Below are 27,092 nucleotides of genomic sequence, written 5' to 3'. Positions count from 1 at the left end.
CTAAAATGTCATCCGTAAGAGGTTTATGGACATGTGAAGTGTTCTTGAAAATTAAGCCCTTTTCGAGTGCACTGCTGACACTGACAGGCAACTGTTTGCAACCGATAGGACTATTAGCTGTAGCCAGATGAGTTTATTCGGTCAAAACTGAATAGGCAGAAGGGTTAAAGATTTAGTCGTTTCCAATTATAGGTCACCAACACTGCCTTCCCCTTTTAGCCCAAGTTAGCTTCGAAAAGATGCCCCGGGGATTTTTTTATTATTTTATTTTTTCTTCTTCAGTTTCTTTGAGGTCCAAGAATTGTGATGAAGGCATTGCCCTCCTTATAAAACATTTGCATACTTATAAACTTCTGTATTGTCTACATCCATGTTGGCCTTTGTTGTCGTATTACTATACATTTTTTTGGTTGCCATGGCTTGGAATCTGTCAAAATGTTGGGTAAGGTGCTACTGAAGAAGATTTGTCATGTCTAAGAAAATAAGCTGAGTGATTGGTGGTCATTAGGATCATCTCTGATCTCGACTGGAGATGACAAATCTGGAACATGAAGCTCGCATTACAAATAAGGGGTTCGGAGATAAAGACTCCATTACAATCCAGTACCAAGGATTACAAGTCAGGATCCATTTTTTAACCATTTATGTCTCTCATGACACTTCATGTGGTGAAATAAAATCACACCCTTTGTAGTTTTATTTTTAGCTTTGCTAGAGCATCTGTCCATCAGATTAATTAGCAACCACAGGCTAGCTTGTACTTATTAGCCAACACTGGCTCATTTGCAAATCAAAAAGCTGACCAGACAGTTACTATATTTAGCCATCGAAACACTTAATCAAGCAACAGCGTACAATCAGGTCTGTTTAATTCTAAATTCAGTTGAGATGAGCCATAAGAAACACTTTGGATTACGGATTGCCTCATTTCTCAAAGCAATGTCATGTCTTCTAACTCTTTAAAGTACAAAATAATCCGCTTCAGCTGTGAAATATATCATGTGATACAGGCCAACCCAAAATCAATCACTTCCTGTGGGATGAAACCCGCAGTGATGGATACCACCCCCGGCGAGCTGTGAGACAAGAGTGCCACTTTGTGTGTGTGTGTGTGTGTGTGTGTGTGTGTGTGTGTGTGTGTGTGTGTGTGTGTGTGTGTGTGTGTGTGTGTGTGTGTGTGTGTGTGTGTGTAGACTACACTTCATTTAGCACTGCTCCACAGGGGAGCCAGGGGAAATCACAGAAACACGGAAGGAGAATAAACAAACAAATCAAAAGCATTAAACCAAGCAAACACAACATAGGAGGCTTTTTTTAAAGGACCGTTAAACCTCCATTATCCACCTCAAATTAAATGCGTTCTTTGGTAGACTCCTCATTATGTAGGGAGGTATGAACATGGTAAGCACCAGTTGCAGCACCGGTTGCAGAAGAGTATAAACAAACTGGCTGCTTATAACGGTGGCTTAAAACAGATGAAGTGGATATCAAACATAATCTTTTCTTATTGCACTGCTTTCCATTTTCATAGGGAATGGAGAAAGTGTGTTGCTTCCCCTAAAATAGAAGTTCCTCTAAATGTACCCTCCAATGCTTTTGACATCTTTATTAACAAAAGCTAATTCAAATTTTTCCACTCTAAGCCATCAACCTTAATATGTGTGCCAACATCTTAACGCTTGTAGTCTATATTTATATGGCCGCACCCACCATCTTACAGCTGCAGGCACTCAGTCGGTGGATGATCCAATTAGATGATACAAGCTCCTACAGAGCTCAGAGAAGGTACAAGTCCAACAGATCTACTGGTGTTACAAGGGGCGTTTTCCTTTGAGAAAAGGGACTTTACAGATTACAGATTTGGAGACAACAAACACAGACGGCATTGCACAAGCCCAAATACATTCAAATATGACACTAGACATGCAGAGACATTTGTTAATGCTCAGGCTGGGGTTATAATAATTAAAACAGCTTTAACAAAGTGCTACTTGTACGTTGAATTTTGTTATCATTTTAAAGAAATAGAGAAAGTTCTTAAATTAATATTTTGGCTGCAGCTTCATATTTACCATATAGAGAGGTATACATCTTTCAGCGAGAAAGTGAAAACGGTAAGCATATTTCTCAAAATGTCAAACTACTCCCTTAAACCAATTTGTCTTATAGAATACATATATTGTACATGTGTACATCTTCAGTATTGTGGTTTGTGTACCTAAAACAACCATATACCACTGCATGTTTTAATGGGCGTGCTGTTTTATTGACCTTTTTTTCCATTGTCAATTACTTTTTGAGGGATCTCCTGGATTACATTTATTTTTCACCTATCAAAATACTTTTCTAATCAAAGTACATGGAAGTTCGCATGGATGACAGGGATGCTAATGTTGACAAACTAGCAAGAGTACGCTAGATTTAAAAAGAGAAAAACCCAGCTCAGTGTCATTCAACTGGTTTTTCAATGAAAGTAGCCAGCAGCACTGGCTTATTACAGTCCCACAACAGCTACAGATATCATATTTTTCGGAGAATTTAATTCATTGATTCCTGTCAGGATGTAATGAGAATTTCAGCAAATATAACAAAACGTTTTTTTAGAAGATTATCAACCCTAGATTTAAGCCAAAGCATGATGTTTTACTTAAATTAACCACAAAGTGTGGTTGCCTAAATATAACAAAGTAGTTTGGTTGCTTCAACATAACCAATATGTTTTGTTTTAATTTACAACATTAATCACATGTTTAAAAAACTGCTAATCCAGGAGAAAAAATACATTTCCCTTGAAATGTAATTAAGAATCTGGTTTAATTATGGGAATATAATTTTGCAGGAGAAAGGGTTGCACACGATGTACACTGTTTACACAGGGAAAAAAAGGAGAGTTCTACAATCATACAACATTCATTGGGCTGATAGGTCTGTTAAGATCCACCGTATTTGGAGCTTGATGCAGGCAAGTGGCTAAAAGTCAGGACAACTTGGCCTCTGCCACATACATTTTTTTCTATTTTTAAAATTGATTTTCTCACAAGTCCCACAACTACAAATATCTCTGGAGTGCTCCTTACCATTTTATTGTTGGCTTTGCAGGACCAATTATTTGTCAAGTTAGCAAACAACACATTACTAGCCGCTACAAAAACTAGTCTCTACTTATTGCCCTTTTTCAGCTTGTATGCAAATTTAAAAAGTCTAAAGGTCGAGCAAACATACAATGTTAACCTGTCTAAACACTAAGCCAAGCTGCCTTTCTGTCTGTGGTTACCTATATGTAAGACATATTGAGAAGCCAAGTTGATGGGCTATGCCTGAGTGGATTGGACAGGAATGTTTGTTTTTTTTATTCTCATCATAAGGTCATAAGGTCTGTCAGTTTATGGAGGGAGAACTGTTTCTTTGCTCTATAGTTATTCATAACTACGTGTTTTCTCAGCCTTTATATCTGAGCCTATTCAGATGTTAAATGAACCATATAAGAAAATGTTCATCTCCAAATCAATGCGAATGTGTTTCAGCTCTTAGACTGCATCACTTTCACCTGTTTGACTGACTGACTGGGAAACATTTTATGTATTTATATATATTTTGTGTTTGGTGGCAATTACCTGCAGATAAAACATTATTAGTCACATCAGTAGGTTTATGATATACTATTTTAATAAAGGGAATCTTTGTGTTAAACACATTCATCTAAATATCTCATATTTTTTTCAAATCATTAAAAGAATAATCAATAACTCACGCCCAATACTATAACTTAGCTTAATAAAGAGATACAGTGTATGTCCAAAACAACATGATTTAGTAGCTGTAGTGCATTTCTCCTTTCTGCAGCTTGTAAGATCTAATTGGAGCACCTAATGACTGAGTGCCTGCAGCTGTGAGATCGGTGGGTGGAGTCACAGTTGCTATTTTGCGCACTGAGAGAGTCTTGAGGCTTTCTTCACAACGGTGTCAAAACCATATGGGACAGTTTTGGGAGTGCATTTTTCTGCTTTAGTTAGACACATTCAGTTGAAAATACCTGACAGGACTTTCACTAGAGAAACCTCTTCATCCATCACCAGCTCTTTAGAAAGCTTCTATGTTGGACTGTGTATTGTGGCGCTCAACTGGAAATCTCTCAGTGCATATGGATACAATATTCCAGCTTGACATTTCAATTGAATGGATAGAAAACCGCTATAGAAATTGTAAAGGTTAAACTAAAAAAAGGCAAGATAAGTCCCCAATGCTTCTGGATGGTTTGTAGATATTGAGGATGTAGAAATGAGGTGATAGAAATCATAAAATCAGCAGGCTCCATTGTACCAGAAGCTAAAAGCGTGAAAAGTCCAAATGGTAACGTTACTAGTAATAAGGGAGCAAGGCTTACACATATTGGCAAACTATTTTCAGCAAACTCAACACAGTGCAATCTTCATTTTCCCAGAATTTCATCATTTCTTTCATTGCCAACAACTTTTACCTTTTTAAAACAAACAAAGAAATGATTGCTAATAGACTTTGAATGAAACTGCCTGCAACACTGACACAATTACATTGCGCCAGGCCGTCTGAATCCCTTGCTCTCTTATTGCTTATTGGTAGTCTATATGCAGATTATGCAATGTATTGCCACATCCTAAGTAAATGAAACCAGATTAAAAGAGTGAGTTATACTAAAATGGGAGATTTTTTTTCATTTTGATCAGCGCGAGGGAAATACTGCACCCAAATAAACAAGTGCAGGAAACAAGATATCTCTGTATATCTGAGTACCACACTCACTTTCTCATAATGGGCCGTTACACTGTGGTTTTTCTGCTCCCCCCACTTTCACCTTCTGTGTTTGACTGTCACCATGATTACATAATGATGAGCTGAGACGGATTTGAATCTATTCTCCAGAGACAAGGATGTTCTCGTCCTTTCACTCCGGTGAATTATCCTTTTTTTTATGTAATCGGTACTCATCTGAATCAAATTACAACAAAAGGAGATCAAGATCCGCCTTTTTTTTTTCAGTAAATTATAGACAATGGCAAAGTTTGAGCAGCAATGTGGGATGAATTCATTGGAATTAATTTGAATTTGTCATCGTCACTGTCACACTTGCGTAGGCACTCTAACACTCAGAAGCTGTGCTCAATCTGTTAGAAGTGAAGTTTGAAGAGGCTCCCTTTGGATTTTTTTGAGGTCAGGTTTATCCAATTAGGTGGGGAGTAGGAAAAAGCTTTATCCCATTTGTAAAAAGAATCACTTAGAACCAAAACAGCGTTTATTATTAATGCAGAGGTGCCTGATCCCAATTTGCCATGCAACTGTCCCTCCTGTTCCACAATGCCTTGCATTAATTTCCTAATTAAAAGTTTTTCATTGCAGCTGTAAAGAATTGTCTGCTAGTCAAGACAGAAACAACTTATGATAGCTTTTTAGATATTTCATTAGAGCAAATGGTAACCCACCTGATCAGTGCAATCCAAATTTAAACAAGTAAGGTGGACCAACAATTGAAATCAGCTGCAGCGCATGCTGTGATTGTGATGAGTGGATCAGCTGCTCGCCACTGGGGCTCGCATAGCTGAGTGTCCTGGCTGATCTGTTGCAAAGCCCAATTCACTGTATACAGTGTGTGTGCGGTCATCGTCTAATCCATACTTGCGCTCTGTACAACTTCATGATTGTTACCTGTTGGCTGATTACAGCAATGTTTATTCCTCTGCTTGTTGGCAAATAATCCCCTCAATATATCCTCACTAGCTTCATTAACTTTTAACGTTTCTAATCAAGATAAGGGGAATTACACTGAGGCAACAAAACAATACAAACACACATAGGAGCAGCGCAAACAAAGCCCATGTTTTTGCAATTCACTTATCAATGTGTAAACTTATCACATACCCATTATGTTTTTATGACCATGTGCACCCTTGGCATCAATCTCCTGTCTAGAGAAAATAAAAGCAGGAATATGCTATTTTTACTTACTAAAAAAAAAAAGGATCTAGAAGTATTCTTTCTGTGACTTTGTGTACATGCCTCAATTCCCCAATGTGAAAAATGAAATTGAGGGGTATGTGTTAGTTGTTGTGACTGTGTTGATGGATGTGGGTATAACGGCAATAGTTGAAATCTAGTAAAAAAAAAAAAAAACAAGAGCTGTGCAGCTGAATCTGGCAGCAGAGACTCTCTCTGATCAACATTGCATTTTTAAATTCCAGATTGGTTGACTTCTCTGTATGTTTCTTCGCTGCCTGTGGTGCAGATGACGTCGCGTCAGCAGCAGCCTGAATAATGTGTGAATGCTGTGTTCAAGGTAGACAGCTCATCAAGATGAGTGGCAAGTGCTGGGGTAGGAATTTCACCAACGGAGGGGGGAGGAGTTGGAAGGGCCAGTAAATTCTCTTTGCTGAGAGATGAAAAGTTACACACTGGAGCTCTAATGTCACATCTCAGCACTTTGAAACACTTTGTTGAACCTCTGCACACCAGTGAGATTTAGATGTGGAGGTGGCTGTGTTGCAGGGTTAAGGTTGAAGTTTAGGTTGGCAGAAAAGGAGCACCAACCATTCAGGATTCCTGGTGTTGCTACAGTACATATGCTGCACGTTGTTGGGTTGTCGGTGTATTAACAGCATATCATGTCTAATTATGAGCCATAATGTTGTTTGGAGCACAACTGGCAACAAATAATTGAGTGAGGGCCGAAAGGCACTGAGGTACTTAATGGAATATGGGCATAATTCTCCAAATTAGCATAGTGATAAAGGCGCAATATTCCAAATTTAGAGCGTATCTGCGATTGAGGAATTACCACCACTCGGCTCTCAACATGGCCGAACCAGCGGCTAGCAGCTAACGGTGTAAACAACAACAACAGCGCTGACACAGCTAATAGTGTTAACCAGGGGCGACAGCTTGTTCTCATTCTCAAGGCGTCAATTACCGACGCTTTGCCATGCCCCTCGGCGTCTATATCCTTTTTCCTTGACCTAAGTGGCTTTGTTTGAATTCACAACGTTAACCATGTGTTTAACGCATCCGTAGTGGATAGCTCGGCTCAGTCTGGATGAGTACGGGTTGACAACACACGTAGAAGGAGTGTGACTTCATTCTCCACTCAGGATGCCATTACTCCACTATATTTTTACATAGCAAACAGTTGTTTGCAGCTGTAGTGATGCCATCAACTCATGTAGACATTTCAGACGCTTTATGGTAGATCGTATGAGAAAAGTCAAGGACCAAGACAGTGGGTGAAGTCACGGTCACTGTGTCCATATTTTTTACAGTCTATGGTTTTAGACAGAAGGTGAATACAGGTATACTCAGAGAGACGGTTTGAGAAAAATAATGTTTCTGAACATTAAAACATGTAAACATCAAAAACCCCAAATACAAGTATAAACCTGAAAATTAACTTGATATGTCCCTTAAGCCAGCTGCCAGTCAATTACATGTACAACTCTACCCATTGAACACATTCATGTAGACACATTGAAGTACAAAAGTACAAAACTCATATTCTTCACTAGGAACAATTGCAGTACTTGATCAAATCTGATGTTCAAAATGGGTGAGAGCAGGCAACAGAAGAAGCTTACAAACATAGGAAAGCTGAAATACAAAGACACTACATTACATCTTTAAATTGACTAAATGTAGGAAATAACAGTCAAATAAAGATGTTGGTCAAAGATTGGTCTTTTCAATGCATTATGGCTTCAGGCGACATGACGTGAAAATGTACCAATTAACAGAAACAGGAATGACAGCAAATTTCCTTGGGCTTATTCCCTTTGCCTGCGCTAATGTCAGCTAAATAGCCATCATCAGTGTCATGTCTGCTAATTAATGTTTAGTTGGAAGGGTTTGATTGGCTCTAGGCACCATGTTTTGATGAGATGTTATGTTAGGTGCACTTTTGTTGCTCCAGCAAATGTGAAACACCAATTAGCCACGTTTTTAATGATGGTGAGTGTTTTTTTTTTTTTTTTAGCACAAAAGTCCAGTGGCATGCTCCCCCTGAAATATCAAAGCTGTCTGTCAGAGCACAAGGAAATGAGACACTGAAAGCAAAGGGAGGACAGATTAAGAAGGGCTAATTACATAGCTGACACCTCTTGCCTTCAAACAAAGTATTCTTTCACATTTCCACGGTAAATCCACAACAGGTAGTTTGTTTGGGTGCACATGGCTGTGTTAGCATGTGTTTCTGTCCATTATGTCAGGAAATGGATTAATTAGATGGACAGAAATGATGTAACCTCTGTAGTGAGCAAAACGCAGTGTTGGCCGTTTGTGTTATTCCTACTGCAATACTGAGAACAGTGCCTGTCAGTGTTATCAATCCCGCGTGTCAAGAGCTACTAGAAGAATAGATAGCTTAAATGAATCAAATATATAATGCAGGAGCATGCTTCTTGTCTCTCAAAATGCTACATGCATTCTCCAGCAGCAGAATATATGCCCCTCACAGTATGCCAGTAGCTCTTCGTTGTGTGGTCCTGTTTTCAAAATTAAACCCTGTGATCATCATTTATCTTTTTTTTTTTTTTTTTAAACTTCACAAACCTAATTTATTAACTAAGCAGTCACCATTATGGATGGTTATTCCAGGCGGGACAGCCTCTCGAGGCAATGCAAATAAGTGAAGGGCAGATAGTGAAGCTGGAGTATTTAAAATACAACATGTATAATTAATGACGTCTGTGAAATATAGTGTATATTCAATGGGTGAAAGCCTGTTAAACTGCAGTTTTACACTTGAAAGAAGCTAAGAAGTGCCCTCCAATAGTGTTTCTTTTAGAGTTTTGCACAAATCTGGGCTTTACAATAACTACATTAGATGATATTTTTCACCTATGTTTTTTATTGGAAATCGGTACAAATGGAAAAAATAGGAGGTACAAATTTGTGGCCAAAATTGCTTTTCCCTTTTTGGTGTGATAAAACAGAGAAATTAAAAGATTCCTTCCTCTAACCCAACAAAAAGTAATAAAATAAAATGAAGTAATATATAAAGGATGTTAAAGGTGCTTACTTTAAAGAACAGATGCACTGAGAATCATTTGGGGTCCAGAGAAGTCACCTTTTTCTAATGATAGAAAAGACATCAAATCATTTAGCCAAGCTGTAGTAGGAAGCAGATTTGAGCTTTTCTACTGTTACTCAATATGTCTTCCGTCTGTGAGTGAGCAAAGGCAGCAGCATTATCTTTTTGAGACTGGCAGGAATAAAGGGTTCCCCAAAGACAGCTATCAAGGGGCTTTGCCTAAAGAAACAAGACCAGGATGTATAGTATATGATCCGCCAGCGACAAGCCACATCTACCACAGGTATCACTTGTACCTGGAAACAATGAGAAGTTATGTGAAAACTGTCAAAACATTGTAGACCCCCTCTAAAAAGAGCATTGAGGTAAAATCAAAAAATGCCACTCGGGTATACCACTAAACTGTTACTAATCTCTTCTCTTCAGCAGATACATGAGAGGGAATGACAAGGAAATCAAATCAGGGAAAGCCACATAAATGGGTCCTGTCGAAATTGCCTGTCCATGTGACACGTGGCTCGACAGGCCATCAGGTTTCAGCGCTTTGAGTTTTGGTCATGGCGCAACCATTATCTGGATCAAGGTTGCCGTGAATTAGCATCCGTCAGCTTTATTGACAGCAACACCACTAGGCTCCAGAGCGCCGGTTACTGACAACGATGCTGATGGCCACTTGTGTCTGACTGTGGCACATTGTGTTCCCGTCTTATCTGACTTGGCTGAAGTTGCCTCTTTACAAGTGTGACACAGAACCCTCTTCAAGTGAACAACCGCAGAGATGCTTCATACATCAGTGGTTCCTGGACCGCAAGTCCCATAACGCTCCACTGACAGTTCGTTATAGTCTGCTGACTTTTGGTTCGGCTGTTGCATTTAAGGAACACGGGAAACTAGAGTATGGATATGGGAAATTGCTCTAAACTAGTAAAAAACTTAGACAGGCACAGAATGCTGCTCTAGATGAATGCATGTTGTGGTGGGAATCATCTTCTGGCCTATTGTAACATGTGAGAGCTTGAACAAGTACTGTATATAGAACAACCTGTCCAAGGGCAACGTAGCTCTGCTTTTTGTCACTAAACTCACAAGAGAAAGACAGAGTGTGTGGGGGATGGGCAGCCAAATACAGAAACAATGAAGTGGAACAAATCCAACAGGCACACGCTTTATCTCGTTCCCTTCGCCTTCCCTGCGTTTTTTCCATTTTTGCTATCTTTCTCTATCTTAATGAGCACCACAGCTCTCTATCGAGGGATGGTGCCAGTGTGATACATCACAGGCAGGACACATGCAGGGGGAACAAGGACAGGACAGTAGCAGGGTGACAGTGATGCTGGCAGAGCGATTAAGAGTGCTTAGACAGGCATGCTGATTCACAGAGTGCGAGCAAAAGAGCACCATCATGCTCAGGCAAGTGGCAGAGGCACCCATCATCTCCTCAAGATGAAAATGGAAAAAGGACTTCATATTGTATAAGAATTAGGTGTTTTGAAGCAGACACAGACCTGGAGTCATGACCACCTGAGAGGATTCCATTTCAGTTGAGTTTGAGCTGAGATCTAAAAGGAATGAGCCCAAGTCAACACAAATGGCAATTGTATTAAACTTTGGAAACTCATATCGTATTTCAGAAAACAAAAATAATTTTAAAAAAAGTTTCTATTTGCAATCATTGCATTAAATGGAATCTAAATAGACAACGTAATGCATTCTGCTAACCCCCTCCCAATTCCTCCAACCCAGGAAGAATTTGATGAATGGGCTGAAAGATAGACGGCAACATCAATATTATTTGAAAAATCTACAATCAAACATAAATATTGTGCATATAGTGGCTTTAAATGGCTTTCTACAGTAACTTTACCCACCAGATGGTTTGCTTACACAGAACCACCCGAAAAGCCGTCATCAGAAACTGTTTGGAAAAGGGCAGGGACTTTCAAAAAATACTTGGCAGTTGACTTGATGAACCATCTGTCAATAAAACTCTTGCCGAAGTGAGTCGCAAGTCGAGCGAAAACATCTGTTCAGCCTACAGTGTAGTTCTTTGCTTTTCTTTCAATGATACAAAATACTCCAGTTCTAATGCTGTTGCAGCATTTACCTTTAACCTCTTTAGGAGACGTCATTGTTGTAGTGCTTGCAAAACAATCCACAGTTGTCGCTAAAGCTACCCTATTATTCATGTTTTCAATAGGGAGGAAAAGGTTAAGTCAACTTCCAGTAGTGGATAATTCAAAAGAGTTCTCTTGAGACTGGAATCAAGACCGTAACGAGACTCAAGTACTACAGACCAGGTCTGTGTGTTGTATCACATGACCTTTCTCCACTGATCCCCCAACTACTGAATACTAACAATATGCTCGACACCTTTTTAAGAGTGTCACATTGAGAGTGACATCAGCAGGCTTATGTTCTTCCCACTGAGCGCACTCTACTCAAAGGGTTAGTTGTAATTGCTCATCGGCATGAGTTAAAATGCCTGGTCATGAAGGCAGTCTGCATGGAGAGCTGGTGGCACGGTTAGAACCACTCACCGTGTAAAGTCGGAGAGCTCACTTGCATAACACGATCTCATTATTCAAAAATAACGTTACGCCACATTAATAGAAGGTGACCTTTCTATTTGTTTGCAGCTGCCTCAGATTTTTACTTTTACCCCTCTTAGTCTTGCCGTCTCAAACTCTTCAACAAATCAGAATTGAAATATGTATATTTCTGTAACACCTAATCCATTCCTTTCCTCTAAATTTCCATACCAGGCGATGCGACACTATACTGTTGTTCTGTGGTGGCAGCTAAGAGCACGGTTTAATTGAACAAAGCCTGGGAGAGGAAGCCCCAGAGCAGCAGCAGCAGGGCTCTGCTTCACCTGCGTGAGGCGATTACTGAGCCACTACATAAATGCAGCGCTTCGGTGGAGAGTGCCTCCATGTCTATGCTCTATGTGAAATCAGTAATAAGCCAGCAACTGCCATGAGAGAGTAGTGGGGCCAGCTCATTGCCATGCATAGTTTAAAGACACAGGGACAGCAGGGGAGTCCCGGAGGCAATATATAAAAGGAAACAGGCTATATTGTCATTCTAATGGTGGTGTATATGACTTGGGGAATGCTCTTAGCTGATAGCAACAATAGGGTAAGACATCCTATTACCACATAATGTGGTACATGATGGTGTTCCTGGCCAAGCAAACCTCAGCAGTGGTTGCCAAAGATGAGCCGTGAGACAGGCATTCACCGTAAAGTGCAAAAACAATCATCGATGTTCTATTTTTGCCCCGTGAGACACAGATAATCAAAAATGGGCATCTATTTATAGGAGAAGAAATGGAAATACACTTATTCGAGGTGAAAAGATTTCCCCACGCACACAGCGTTGGATCACTACACGTTTTTACATTATTCCATCCATAGAATTGCCCTCGCTCAAAAATGCAGGCTGTCTGCTGCTGGCAATGTCCTGCAGCATTTCACCAGAGAAATGGTTAGGCTGCCAGATGTTGCTTAATAAGTCTGTCTGTTGATTACGGCTTGTTTCATGGCTGCTACAAATGCCCTTGGTGCCATGTTTCAGCGAGACACCTGGGACGATTTCAATGAGGATGAAGTAAAACAGGTCTGCATTATGGTTTTAACTAACGTGGATTATTTTTAGGGCCTTTTTAGATCAAGGTTGCTGACAATAGCAGATAGTTGTGCTGATATTGGAAACACTGCTGAGACTATAATAAGACAAAATCTCTATTGAGATTCAGACTAATGGAAATGTTCAAGGTGGGGTAGCAGCTCACACTCCTACTCTTGAGAAGCAATTATTATTATAACTATGGAAATCTGCTAATTAAAGCCAATTCAACAGAGGATACACGGTGCAGGGGTTTTCAGTCGTGGGAAAAAAATTTTTGTATAAAATAAAACGTTTAATGTGAAGTGAGAGGCGAGATAGTGAGCGTTTGAGGAGGTAGCGTGACAGTCGGAGCTGCTGCATGGACTCTCTGGATGACAGGAGAAAATTGACTCGTCTCCCACACCTTCCCAGTTTGCTTGAGGACTTTGCTCATTCATTACTGGCTGAGCTCCAGTGTTGTTGGTTTTTTGGTGCCCAGAAGGCTGGTGATATTTCCCACACAGTGTGGCTGCTGAACTGCCATCTATGGTTAGAACTAAGATATTTCCATTGACCTGCATCTGTTCAAAATAAGTACTCTTGGCTCTCAGTATTTTAATCTTTGCTCTGCAGAAAGCTTAGATGTACTTCCGGTAATTCCATCCTCAAATTGTGTGTATCTAACAGATTTTTGGGATGAATGTGGCAGCTTACAGTGAATCAGAGTCGTTGGGTAGGCTGCCTGGCAGAGCCGTAGAGGTCGTACATGTAACACTGTCATTTTTCACAGATGGTGTGGAGGCTGCCATAGCAAAAAAAAAAGCAAAAACCTGGAATATCAATAGGCTGATCTCTGGGCATTCTCTGAATCTGTGAGGAGGGGGTGTAGCTGGATAGAGGGCACCTTAAAATGACATTCCTGTAATGCTGAAGATAATTTGCGGTAAATCAGTATGAATCTAATTTCTATGAAGTGGCACCTAAAGGTCACATTGAAAGAATTATGAGCATCTTGCTGTCAAGACGCAAGACAATTCATCAAAAGAAATAAAGAGGAAGCCAAGCCGTCACGTGGTCTTGATTTGGTTGACCGCATTGAAATGGAAAATGGAGAAGAGTCTGGCCAAGACCAGTATTCATACACCCCCTTGTTGTATTGATAATCAAAATATATGCCCACACAGAGACATGCAAATTCTCCAGTGTACATTTTGATCTCATTCCACTCGCTTGGCTCACAGTGACACATGGCCACCTCCAGGTTCTCTGGGGAATCTCTGGGTAGTCTGACTGTTTGCAGATTGTCACAGTTTGTTTTTCCACCCGCTTGAATGCCATTTCCTACTCGTTAACTCTCCATTGACTTCATATCCACTTAACACAAGCACTGCCGGAGAGGTCTGTGCTTGAGAGACTTTGTCACACCTTCAAAGAAGAGGTTGTACTTGTAATTGTATAATTAATTACATTAATATTTAATAAGGTCAATGTCAAGTTATTCCATAAGAGTTGGATACTCCATCCGTTATCATTTCGTTGAGGTTTTGTGTCCCTGGGAGTTGTCGGATAGTAACGAGTTACCTCGCATAGAACAGGGAAACCCCATCCTGGAGTTCAGACTGGGAGAGCAGCTTTTTTTGGAATTGGGTTGATCTCTATACGCAGGACAAGCTGTGGAAAAAATACCTGGACATGTTTTGACTTCTCCAGAGAGACACCAGCCAATGGTCACAATGATGGTGCTCACAAGAACCCAACTGAGATCCACTGTGTTGGAGCGTAGAATATAGCATGCGGGTCATTGCTATGAGCCTTCTGGTCCTTGAGTGAGACCTATGTACATGTTCTTTTGGGGCTTTGGGCTGTCTCTCGTTGCCAATCTGTTATGTGATTTTCATGAACAGGCTCTCAAAGCACTGGCGATGTACTTTTTGCAACTGATTCAGCGACAAGTGTGCAGCAAAGAGTAAAGCAGCTGGGGTGGGGTTAGTATCTCCAAGTATGAGGCCTTGGTACTGTGCTGGATAATACTGGATTGCCCATTTAAAGGTTGGAAGTAACTTGCTTCTGATAGTGATGGAGTGTTACATTGAGACACTGGTACAAACAGAAGGTTGATTCAAATCCAGGACTCAAACACAGAGCAGGTTCAATGAAAAAAATGGTCTTTACTGGAAGCAGTTGTTCGGTAAACAGAAGATCAGTCCAGAATGAGGCAGAAGTATTAAAAAATCCCGAGGCTAAGGCAGAGTCACAAACACAGGGACAAGATGAAAAGCTTAGACATCCGAAGGGAGTTTTAGGTGGAACCCCAGCTCATTGAAGTTGGAAGGAGCCAGTTGTTCTGACCTGAATGCCTCCTGGGGGGTATTCCCCGTAGTGGTATCCCCCTGCGTCTCCTACCAGGTCGACGAGATCCAAGAGGATACTTTCACAGAATTTGCTGGAGCAATTGCATATCTTTTCTGGGCAGGGGCCACTATGATGGAGGTTTTGGCTTTGGGAAGGAGAACGCCTGGCCCACTTTGTTTAGCCCACTGCCACCATGATCCAGTACCCAAATAAATCACTAAAACGAATGGATAAATAGCTTTGATCATTCACATATTTACACTGACTTTCCACAGGCATTCGTCAAGATCTATCCCTTACACTCTGATACCCCTGAGACAGTAGAGAGAGCTTGAGGAAATGAATGCAAATTTGTAATTATACTTCTCCAGCTCAAGATTTGGATCATTTCGTAGCCATGTTTCATCAGAACACTGAGATGGCTTCAGGGTTTGATGGTTATCGGAACCTTTTTCATTTCCTGCTAAACGTTTCTTCAAATATTTGTATGCATTTGGGTGTCTGTGTATCTCAGCGCTTTGCCAATCTCCCTGTCTGAATGACGGCCTTGTTGGAGAGTAGTGACACACGCTTGGGATAAAATGAGCCAATATTTACCTAAGCAGGAACTTAACCTCACAACGGAGTGCAAAACGATGTGGAAGATTGTCTCAGTGAAAAAAAGACTTCCACATTATTTTTACCAGCCATCAGTAGACCTTCCCCAATGTCATATTAAATTGTGACTGTTGTAGTTACACCACTTCTCTTAACATTTGTCAGAACATATTGTTTCTCTACAATAGGGACTCCTTGAGCTTTGGATGAGCAAGTGGAGTGGTGTTTTATATATATATATTTTTTTCAAACTTCCTTATATTCATGAACCGTAATATGACTGAGAGAAGCGCTGAATGGATCTGCACCTCATGTGGAGCAGCTGTTCTGCAGCAATGATTGGTTTTGCATTCCAGTCATGCTTCTCTGCAAACGGCAAGTAAACGAAGGTCTAACCCTGCACACTCCCATGGAGAGGGCCAGCAATGAAAATGCATGTAATCATTGAAAGCAGGGGGCAGGTGCCATGGGCTTTACCTTGGATCAGTGCTCAGAGATGGTGAACGGGAATCTGGACACAAGGGAGGCAGCCAAATGCATCAGTTTCAGTGCAACTACACAGCGGCAAATAAAAACAATGTTTCTAATATTTCTGCTTGAAACAACATCAACAGAAAGCTGACACCTGTTGTCTGTCCCTGACAAAACTGGTGACCTGTGTAAGTGGTTATTTAGCTTCAGATGAAAGGCAAAGCAGTTGTTGTCAGTTAAACAAAAATGCAACGACTGTTTCTTACAGTTTCACATCCGATGCTCCTGGAGTCCACTGCAAAAGACAGTGAGGACAGCAGTTGTGAGAAGAATAAAGGTTGAGGTTAGACCTTTATGCTTCCCAGAGGGCAAAAGCAATTTTCAGCTCTAGTGAGCCAGCTCCAGGAACACCTAAGTCTGAACACAGAACAATACTCAAGCTCATTTATTCACAGTCTCCCATGGCAGCAACTGACTTTTTTTTCTAATACACCAAACAAAAAGGGCAAATCTAGGATTGCAGAATCCACTGACACGCATTTAACTCAGAAGTGCAGAAGTTTTTACTTCAAGTTCTGTTTGTTGTGTAAGTCAGTCCATTAAGAAATGTGATGAGGAAAAATCTGAATATTCATCTCTCTTAGGATAATAATAGCAGTGTCACTCATGTTGTGCTTGTGCTCTCTCAGACGCACTCGCGCTGACTGCAGTAGTACTGAGACTTGCAGGTAAGCTCTATGATTGATGTCTATGCTAAGAGTGCCACTGCTGCTCTCCCCAGGCGATGGGAACTGCACTCGTGCTCAGCAGGCTGGCATGTCAGCATTTCTACCAGTCAACACTGAAGCAAAGACATCTTCCTTCTGTTCAGTATAACTTCCCTGCTATTGCTCATATCTTTGGGATATGGAATAGAGGTATTTAAAATGGAATCCAACAGGCAAAACTGTAAAACGACAGGATGTCCTTTTGAAGCAGAAGGGTATGTTTGCAGCATATCCTTCTCCCCTAAAAATAACGTTTCCATACAGCAAAACTGTAATGTGAATTACGTGTCAAGGGAACGTATTTTGTCACGGATTACTTTTCTTTTTACTTATCACAAATGGTTCTAATGGTGGACAGGGGTGGATAGGACAAACAAACATAAGGCATTCACCCGGGAGAACACACTTTCTGTCCCATGTAAAACAAAAAGTAAATGTGCAGCAATTTTAAATTACGTCTGCATTTTACTACATAACAAACTTAGTCATTTTAAGTCAAACCATTGTTTTATTTTACAAAACATAACCTAGTTTTGAGGCCTAAACCTAACCAGGTAGTTTTTTCTGTTTTTGTTTTGTTTCAATTTACAATGATAACTACGTGTTTAAAATTGCAACCTTGATCCAGGAGAAATAATCTGTGATAAAATATGTTTCCCTTAAAATGTTATTGCGAATGCAGTTCAGTTGTATAAGAACGTTATTTTGTAGGATGGTTAGCAGAAGATTAATGCCAACGTGGCTCACAATATGTGGCTTTAAAGTCTTGTCTTCCCTGAGACCTTTTCATAAAACTATGGCTGTTCACATTGAGCTGTAACGGATTACTGCATCTTTAGTTGACTCTAGCCGGGGCACAGCTTTCGCTGTGTTGTGGCAGAGATTTCAGGTGCGAGGCGAGGCTTATGGCAGCTGGAGGTGGACAAAGAGCACTTGGGGAGTCAACTGCCTGCACTGTGCTATGACCATCTACACTGATCCACTTTACTTTTCTAATCCACTTGTCTCAAGCGAGCCACAAGTGTGTCCCATTTGTATTGTTGGTGTTTTTGAGTATGAATCGGTGGACTTAAACATTTTATGAGGATTAGTCCAGCTTAGCTCCATGCCTAATGCAATGATTAGGGATTTCTGGCACAGCAGATAAGTGAATGTTCACTAGTTACTCAGCAACAGCACTCAACTGTTAAAGACCTTAAGCCGAAATGGCAAAGTCTTGGACAAGGCAGCTCTCCAGCTGCAGTAGTGTGTCACTCATAACACTTCATTAACTTTGGCTACGCAGTGATAAATCGGTTTCACATTGGTCATTGAATATCTGAGGAAGTTAAACAATCTATTGTCACCATCAAGTTCAAATCAAGTGAGTAGCTTACATACAGCATGGCGAGGAAGAAGGCCTGGATGAAACGAATGAAGTTACAAGAATTAAAACGCAAAAAAAGAAAGTACAACTCTAGTGCAATATAATACTATATAAATCCTAACAAGTTTGTGTTCTTTGGCAAATGAGCCAGCTTTGTTTGCAGGAGGTCTACCCTTTTAAAATTTAGCATTCACGTCTCAACTGAACAATCAATTCGGTTCTATCATGCACAATTAAACTGCAGATGTTGTCTGAACATTGATAAATGTGCATGGTTTCCCTCATCAGTTTTAGTTAAATTTGTGTTCACTTATTTGACAGCATAGTGATCTTTCTCAGCAGAATGGTTTGAGAAAAAGCTTGATTTACAGGTTGAAAACTACAGGCTGAATAAAGTTTGATTTGTTGTTTATCAAAAGAAGGAGCTTGAGGAAAGAGTTGAAGAATTTCTCCAGCCTGATGACTTTATGTCAAACTGAGAAGCAATAAGCCTCCAAATGTGCCATAAAATCTGACCTACAGCACCAGAAACCGCTCCAAGAGTGGTGGCCCAGCTAAAGGTTTAGAGTAGACAAACTGCATTACTCCTAATACCAAAAGGCATGTGAAGCGTAGAACTGAGCAGTGTACAAATCAAAGCCTTCAAGGTCTACAACACAGTCGAATGTTTAAGGTTAAAAGCGAGAACTAGTGGGTCACTTGGGGATCAAAAGAATATTTTATAGGGCTGTATGAAGGGAATTTTTGAGTGCACGTTGGAAATGGACCTTTGAAGATAAAATGTCTGCTCCAATTGTGTCAATAATTCCTTTTAAAGTTTTTATTGAAATCTTGGTCATATGAACGGTGTGTGTGTGTGTGTGCTGTATAATTACACTTTTCCCTCTCTTTTTAAGAATGTACGTGCCATTGCATTGATTAAATAAATATATATTCTCGGTAGAAGGAAGATTAAATCAACTCTAAATATAAGGTTTGGGAACACCATTAAAAAGAAATGAAAAGGACACAGGCGAGTCATTAGGCATTATGTGGTCAAAAATGTATCCATTAAAGTGGATCGGCAGATAAAAGCCTGGAGAAAATAACAGCTTTGAGCACTTTGCATGAAAAAAATAAATGCATGTTTCATACATCACATGGATTTCTACATGGAGTAATTTGTTGCGAGTGAGCGAAGATTCTCTTTCTCCCATGGTTGAAATGAATTGTGCTTGATACTAAACTTCATTCTGATAGTCACCTATGACCTGTTGCCTCATTTCCATGCATCTCATCAGCCATTCATGTGCATTTAGATTGTGCAGTCCCTTTTTTTTTTTTTTTTTTCCTCTTTTCAATAATGAAGCAGGTGTCTAATGGGGAGATGTTATTCATGCACTGATCATGAAAAATAGCTGTGCCCGTTATATTTGCTTCACATTACCAATGTAATTGGTGTACAGACAAAATTGTCACTGTTATTTGATGAATTGCTTTTAGACGAGCTAAAAGCTGATGTAAGGAAAGGTCACATTGCTCATACGGATGGTTTGGAAAGACAATATAGATTTCAATTTTGTATTATACCTCTTGATCATCATTAATCTCCTCTCACACCATTACACATTGAAACATGGCATCACATAAGTAGCACAATTAATAGATTTGACCAAATGTGACTGAAACGAGTACTGAATGTTAAATGTTAGAGTGCTGTTGATGTCCAACAAGAAGGTTTTTGTCTGTTTCCTGGATTTTTGTCATTATTTCTCTGAAATGTACTTGCCTAAAGTCTTGGCTTTCTGAGGTCAGAAAGAAAGTGAATTATTCCTTAGTAGCATAATATAATGGTGCTCTACCAATGACCCTGTTACATATGGCATTCAGAGGTCTTCAGGTGACTAAATAGGCTGAAGGTGACACAGTCATCTTTTGCGCCTCATTACAAATCTTCTCTTTCTGTTCTGTTTTGCAGGTTCCATCTGAGTAGGAGGTGGCAACAAAAGACCAAATGCCATGGATGTATTCAATTCCACCTACTGGAATGCCTCCGAAGGCAATGGCACAGAAGTTGTGGAAGAAAGGGAAAGCCCCTACAAGACTGTGGAGGTGGTGTTCATCGTGTTGGTGGCCGGTTCCCTCAGTTTGGTTACAGTTATTGGAAATATCCTGGTCATGCTTTCCATCAAAGTTAATAGGAACTTACAAACTGTCAACAACTATTTTCTGTTCAGCCTTGCATGTGCTGACCTAATTATTGGACTGTGCTCTATGAACTTGTACACAGTCTACATCGTAATGGGGTACTGGCCCCTGGGCCCGGTGGTGTGTGACTTGTGGTTAGCCTTGGACTATGTCGTCAGCAATGCGTCCGTCATGAATCTTCTCATCATAAGCTTTGACAGATATTTCTGTGTCACCAAGCCCCTCAGCTACCCAGTCAAAAGGACCACCAAGATGGCGGGAATGATGATTGCAGCAGCCTGGGTCCTGTCTTTTATCCTCTGGGCGCCAGCCATTCTCTTCTGGCAGTTCATTGTTGGTGGGCGGACAGTGCCTGAGAGGGAGTGCTACATCCAGTTCTTCTCTAACGCTGCAGTCACTTTTGGCACCGCCATCGCCGCCTTTTACCTGCCTGTCATCATCATGATTCAGCTCTACTGGCAGATCTCCAGAGCGAGCAAGAGTCGCGTGAAGAAGGATAACCGCAAGCCGTCTGGAGCCAATCCAGAGCCCCTGTCGCCTGGCCAGAGGAGGAACAACACACCGAAACCCAACAATAACAACGTACCAGGGGAAGACACAGGACGTTTGCAGAGCCAGAATGCTGATGATGGAGCTAACCAGCATGATGGAAAACTGCAAAACGGCAAGGGGCCTTCCTCGACCACTGCTGAGGGAGAAACCGAAGGAGACGACGTGGCAAGGGAGAACTGCGCCCCTGCAGAGGAGAAGGAGAGCTCTAATGATTCAACATCCGGCAGTGTGGCTGCGTCCAATCAGAAGGAGGAGGAGGCGGCGGCACCCTCCACCGCTAACTCCAGCGCCGCGACAAGCCAGCCACTCCCACGGCAGCGAGCCAAGGCAGGGGGCTCCAAGCTGACCTGCATCAAGATCAAGACTAAATCACCCAAGGGTGACTGCTACACACCGTCCAACGCCACCGTTGAGATTGTCCCGGCCTCAGAGCGGCAGAATCACGTCGCCCGGAAGATTGTGAAGATGACAAAGCAACCTCCCAACAAGAAGAAGAAAATGCCGCCATCACGGGAGAAAAAAGTGACCCGCACCATTATGGCCATCCTGGTAGCTTTTGTTGCAACCTGGACTCCTTATAATGTAATGGTGCTTATTAACACCTTCTGCTCCAGCTGCATCCCCAACACAGTGTGGACTATTGGATACTGGCTGTGCTACATCAACAGCACCATCAACCCGGCCTGCTACGCTCTGTGCAATGTCACTTTTAAAAAGACATTCAAACATCTTCTCCTCTGCCAATATAAAAATATTAGGTCAGCCAGATAAATATGGGCCACTTGGGAGGAAGAGTTGCCTGTGTGTGTGCCATCCATGTGTATGTGTGTGTGTGTGTGTGTGTGTGTGTGTGTGTGTGTGTGTGTGTGTGTGTGTGTGTGTGAGTGAGAAAGAGGTCCGTGAGCAAGACTGCAAGTGTACGTGTGAAATTACTTTCCATCATTTTAATCATTTGTTTTCCGATTTTCCTCTCAATAACCGGTTGTAGCACTTTACACAAATTCAACTGCTGCCAGTTGCTTTGAGATGTGTCGTGCAAAAGCAGCATAGATTACGAAGGTTGGGAAAAGTTGAGCTGTAAGCTCAAAAAAGGAGGGGGTATAAAGTAGGGAGCACTTAAGAGTGACACTGAGCTGATTTGAAAAGAAATTGAAAAGATAAAGAGCAGAAGAAGATCTGCACTGTACGAAAACACAAGAGTTCAAATGGGAAAATAGGGCTGACTGAATTTCCAAACTTAAAGCTGTTTAAAGTTCAGTGGAGATACCTGTAGATAACTGTACATATCAGTGTATACTCAATATTTATGTGTGTGCACATGTGGGTGTGTGCTGGCTCGGAGTATGTGTGTGTACGCCCATCTGTGCCCCTCTGCCTGCCTTCTTTCTGTCCGTCTGTGATCCTCATCATGGCACTTCCAACCAGCAACATGTAAAATAAAGTGGGGTTGCTCATATAGATTGCCTCTTACATGGAAGCTATCCCATCTACCAATGAGTCCATTTGGAAATGAGTTTCCATTAATACATAATAGATATATAAAAAATATTATAGCTGCATTTCAGCCAAACTACAAAAACTCCTTTTCTCACTTACCTCTACTGGTGGTGTTTAACCGTGCGGGTTAGGTTGCCTTTATTTGGCCAAGTATGACTCAGAATTTTTTATTTGTACTCGCAGCATTGAAAAATTCCATGAAAAAAAAAATCAATTTCCTGACTACACAGTGATCACTGACATGTTTCATTAGAACTACTTTCTAGTGAAGATATAGTCCCCCTCACTTAAAGTTCACAATAAGTAAACTATACTTTTTTTTCTTCTTTATAGGCTATGGATCCATTTTGTGCCATAAAATATATAAAAAATAATTATTATCTAGTGGATGGAGACTAGATAATGGATACTCAACTACTAACCTGGAACCTCCAAGATAATAAACCCTCATTGGATTTAAAGGAACACTTCGACATTTTGGGATATACACTTATTTAATGTCTTGCAGAGAGTAAGATGAAAAGATTGATACCACTCATGTCTGTAGATATGAAGCCAGGATGCAGTTAGCTTAGCTTAGCATAAAGGCTGAAAGCAGGTGGAAACATCTAGCCTGGCTCTGTCCAAACCTCAAAAGCAAATCAGTCTACCAGAACCTCTAAAGTTTGCACGTTATATCTCGTTTGTTTTATGTGTAAAATAACCAACGTGCAAAAGGTTTATGTGTGGGACTATTTTTTTTCTTTTGGCAGGGAGCATAAATTTCCTGAAGTCTTGTCGTCTCCGTGAGGATATCACTGCACCCGGCCAAGAAATAGTCCCTCACGTAACCATCCTAAAAACCAGGATTTGTCGTTTTCACATTTTGGACTACAACCAGCCATTCATCATTGTAGAGAATAACCAAATAGCTGTCAGAACAACAGCAAGAGTTATGACTAAATAGGAATGGGGCGTGAGATTGTTCAGTCGCACTCTTTGATTTGCCTGCCGATCACACGACATCCCGTCAGCTTTTACAACTGCTGACAGGATGTCTGATGTTTGTTTCATGGTGGTTTATTAAGATGCCTGTGTTTGCTGTCACTGCTAGGAAGCTTCCTACTCAGTGAGTGAAACAGGTGGCTGGAGCTCAGAGCTGTGGCTTATTGCTGTCTGTGGGAAGGCATTGTGTGGTGCGTTTGTGTGGATGAGTGGGAGACATCGTGTGATTCTGCTGATTAGTAGATTGATATCACAGCGTGTACTGTACTCACTGTACTGATGATGATTGTGAAGCTCTGGGTGTGTGTGTGTGTGTGTGTGTGTGTGTGTGTGTGTGTGTGTGGGTGGGAGCTCTTGTGTTGGTATACATGCTGATGTGTGTTTGCTCCAAGAGTGGAGTTTACTTCTGATCACAAGTCACAACCTTGTGATTTATATAAGGGCTATTTCCGCGTCTTAACTGTACATGTTTTCTAACCCACCACCTTTTTTTTATTTTGAAAATTAACGGGAGCGTTAATTCTGTCAATCAATTATATTTTTAGATTAGAAATAATAAATAGTCGTGTCTTATTTTAATTGGGAAAGAAATTAGAAAATATCAATTTACTGTAAGACATGTTCTGTGTATTCATGCATGTCATCCATCATTTCAACCCATTAGTCAATTCTCAGTTACATTAATGTATGCTCACCAGTCGGAGTGATGAATATTCAGGAGCATTTGCCATCAGGAGGTTGCCACAGTGGCTGGTAGGGGGGCTTTGCGAAGAATTACGCCTGCACCGAATAGCTCCTCAAGGCTGTCTCCTTAAACAGAGATCTGGGACAGATCCTATAATGAAAACTCACCATGAGGCTGATCAGATTATGGGACGATGTGGAACACCTACATTTGAGATTAAAGATTGCCCATTACACGCTCAGCTTGTGCTCGCATGCTACGCGCTCATGCCCCACTTAGTCCTCCACTCTGTCCTGATCCTGTTATAGTATCAAACCTCATATATGAGGTCATGAACGTAATGTAAATATCACACATATATATTCATTAGCTTGCTCTATTTTTGATTATCTTACTCCTGCACTCATTCTCGCCTTCCTTCTTGCTACAGCATGTAGCGCTGTAAATCCCCTCTATGTGCAGAGCCAGTGCAGAATAAACATCCTTGCACATGCATTCAAATCACAATTCAGCATTGAGCTAGCACACTGACATTTACATTTCTTTGCTGGCAAATAGCTATCCGAAATTACCATACATACATAAACTCTGGATGCATCTCCAGCATGTAGCTAAAACCCTTAGTTCCTATACTCAAATTATAGCTGCAAAATCACAATGTAGCAATACCATATCACAAGTAAAAAACCTGCATTCAAAATTACTTTACTTCATTTTACTCCTCTGATTTTACATGTTAAAGTCGACGTACAAATCATATCAAATACATAAAGGGCCAGTGTGTACAGTGTTGTCTTTAGTGTATAATCACCTGAAAATAAGAGTAATTGTGTTTTCGTTACCTTTTGAATGAGCCATTTATATCCACATACAACCCGGCTGCTTCTACAGTTGCTCAGAACAGGCAAACCAAACACTGGCTCTAGAGGGGGCCATTCACGTTTTCGCTTTGGCCGCCGTAGTTCTCCTCCACGCTTGGCACACGGGAGAAGTTTGGAGTTCGTTGCAATTTGCATCCTCACCTTGCTAGATGCCTTCAAATCCCACGCACTGGCCCTTTAACAGTCAACAACTCAGCAAACCTGTTTCATCATGTCCGTGTGGATGTGGTTTGATCAGATCTGAGTAGTAGTTGATAGTGATCTGGCAAATATAAGCAAACGATCCAACAATAGTCATCATATTTTAATATATTTATAATTCGGATTAGCCCAATGCAGTAAATGACAACACTTTTTTCAGCACACTAACACTTGAGTAAATGTACTTTCCAGCACTCCTGCTGTTTGTGGATGGTCCGTGTTTATCTATCCGAGAAGTTTCAGCGGGAACCGAGGCATCCATCCAAGTCCGACTTCCAACCATCCGTCAGGGTGATAAGTGGAGCCATGTCTGTCTGACATCCGTCACACATCTCAGTAGTGGGTAGAGAGCCTTCCAGAATATCTGATTAATCTTTGCTAAGCTGTCGTTTGAGTGATACCAGCAGGAGAGTAAGTGGCTTGCAGCTCCAGCGGTGGTCCAGGGGTCCCAGTTTGAGCAGCTGCTTAGGTGTTTGATGGAAGGTGATGGCAGTTTATCACCTCCTGGAGCGGGGAAAAGGGGGAGATATATCTAAAAAAAAAACAAGTGGTTATCTCCACGGCATGCACTCTAAACGTCAGGAGCATAGTTTTCGTAAACCTCCTCGCTCCCCCCCATCTTGTGTTGCCAATTTGGTGGCCAGATGAGAACAAAACGACGTTCTTGTATCAGGCGTTGTCGGGGGGGGAGGGGGTTATGTGAGAGAATGTGGGCTTATGATAGAACAAGAAAGCGTTGTTTGTTGACAGCGAAAGAGAACGGCTGTCATGCATGTGAGGGAGATAACCCCCAAGGTGTACAGTTTGTACCTTTTGAAACAGATAAGCTTGCCTTTGTAGTCATGGCTACGAGGAGAGTGGGGGTTGAGAGAGAGAGAGAGGGGGAGAAATTGTGGGGGGGGGGAGATAGGATGGAGGAGTTGGTTTGTCAGTGACAGAATCCAAAGCTGAGAGGATCATGCTGCGTGTGGACCATGTTTGGAGAAGTCCCAGCCGTTGTTGGCAGGTTCAGCCAAGGGTTCTGCTGCAGGAATTTGAATGTCCCAGACGAAATCTGCCGCCTGGTGTAAACACCGCGTGATACGCCGCTGTTTACCATCCCTCCTGCGCTTTTATTGCGGCTCATTCTCATGTTGTGCAAACAGAATCAACCGTCTCTCGCTTCGGAGTTATCATCATCGTAACAAGTCCATTCTAATGCATATACGCTCACGCATACAGAACATATATTCTGGCGTTCATCTATCTAATGTGACTCGAATAAACATTGTCTCTGTTGTGATCAACAGATCATAATGTGCCGTCAGAGCTAGCTGGGCTCCTCTTCATACGGCTTATGTCAAAGGGCTAAACTCCTTTTAAGGAGTACATATGACATGTAACGTTTATCAGAGAGGACTTCAAATTTAAGGTTTCTCTGGCTTCACTCTTGGGGGCTGCTGCTGAGAATAATCTTGTGCAGCCATGCAGAAGTGTGCACGCAGCAGCTCGTGCACGCTGGGAGAGTTTAATCGGAGAGGGAAACATATATATATCGCCAGATTGTACAGAGCAATTTGAAGTGCCTTATCCAGAGTAACATAAGCAAATTGCTCTTTTGTCCTAAAAACCCTGTTGTGTGTTTAGTGTGTCTGTGCTGAAAGTTGTAGATGGCGCTGCAGTGGGATGCACATTAAAGCGCATGTTCACTTTTTGGGTAAGGATATTGTGTTTCTCAGCTCTGAGCTCCCATCACTATAATTTCCATCTCATCAGCTGTCTGATTGCAGAGGCAATGGAAGTTTGGACTGAACAATCTAAAACCATCATCTCAATTCCTTTTGAAATAATTCATTTAAAAAAAAAAAACGTATAGCATACAGTCACAGCAGTGACTTATTACTATACATCCTGGAGG

The 27,092-nt window shown here is 41.2% G+C and overlaps 1 protein-coding gene across 1 annotated transcript in view; it reads left to right on the top strand.

The window, feature by feature from the left end:
- chrm2a (cholinergic receptor, muscarinic 2a) overlaps positions 1 to 26,094 on the top strand; it is a 70,520-nt gene extending 44,426 nt beyond the window's left edge. The window contains exon 3 of the mRNA XM_068717284.1: positions 20,166 to 26,094. Coding sequence (XP_068573385.1) covers positions 20,207 to 21,718 — 1,512 coding nt within the window. The 5' untranslated portion in view covers positions 20,166 to 20,206 and the 3' untranslated portion in view covers positions 21,719 to 26,094. The remainder of the gene's footprint in view (positions 1 to 20,165) is intronic.
- The last annotated feature ends 998 nt before the right edge of the window (positions 26,095 to 27,092 follow it).

Source organism: Cebidichthys violaceus, unplaced genomic scaffold, assembly GCF_023349555.1.
Source record: "Cebidichthys violaceus isolate CVI_PGR_0920_01 unplaced genomic scaffold, fCebVio1.0.p SCAF_21, whole genome shotgun sequence".
NCBI lineage: Eukaryota > Metazoa > Chordata > Actinopteri > Perciformes > Stichaeidae > Cebidichthys > Cebidichthys violaceus.
Note: the sequence above shows the minus strand (reverse complement) of the source record. Positions and strands in the feature narration are given on the sequence as shown.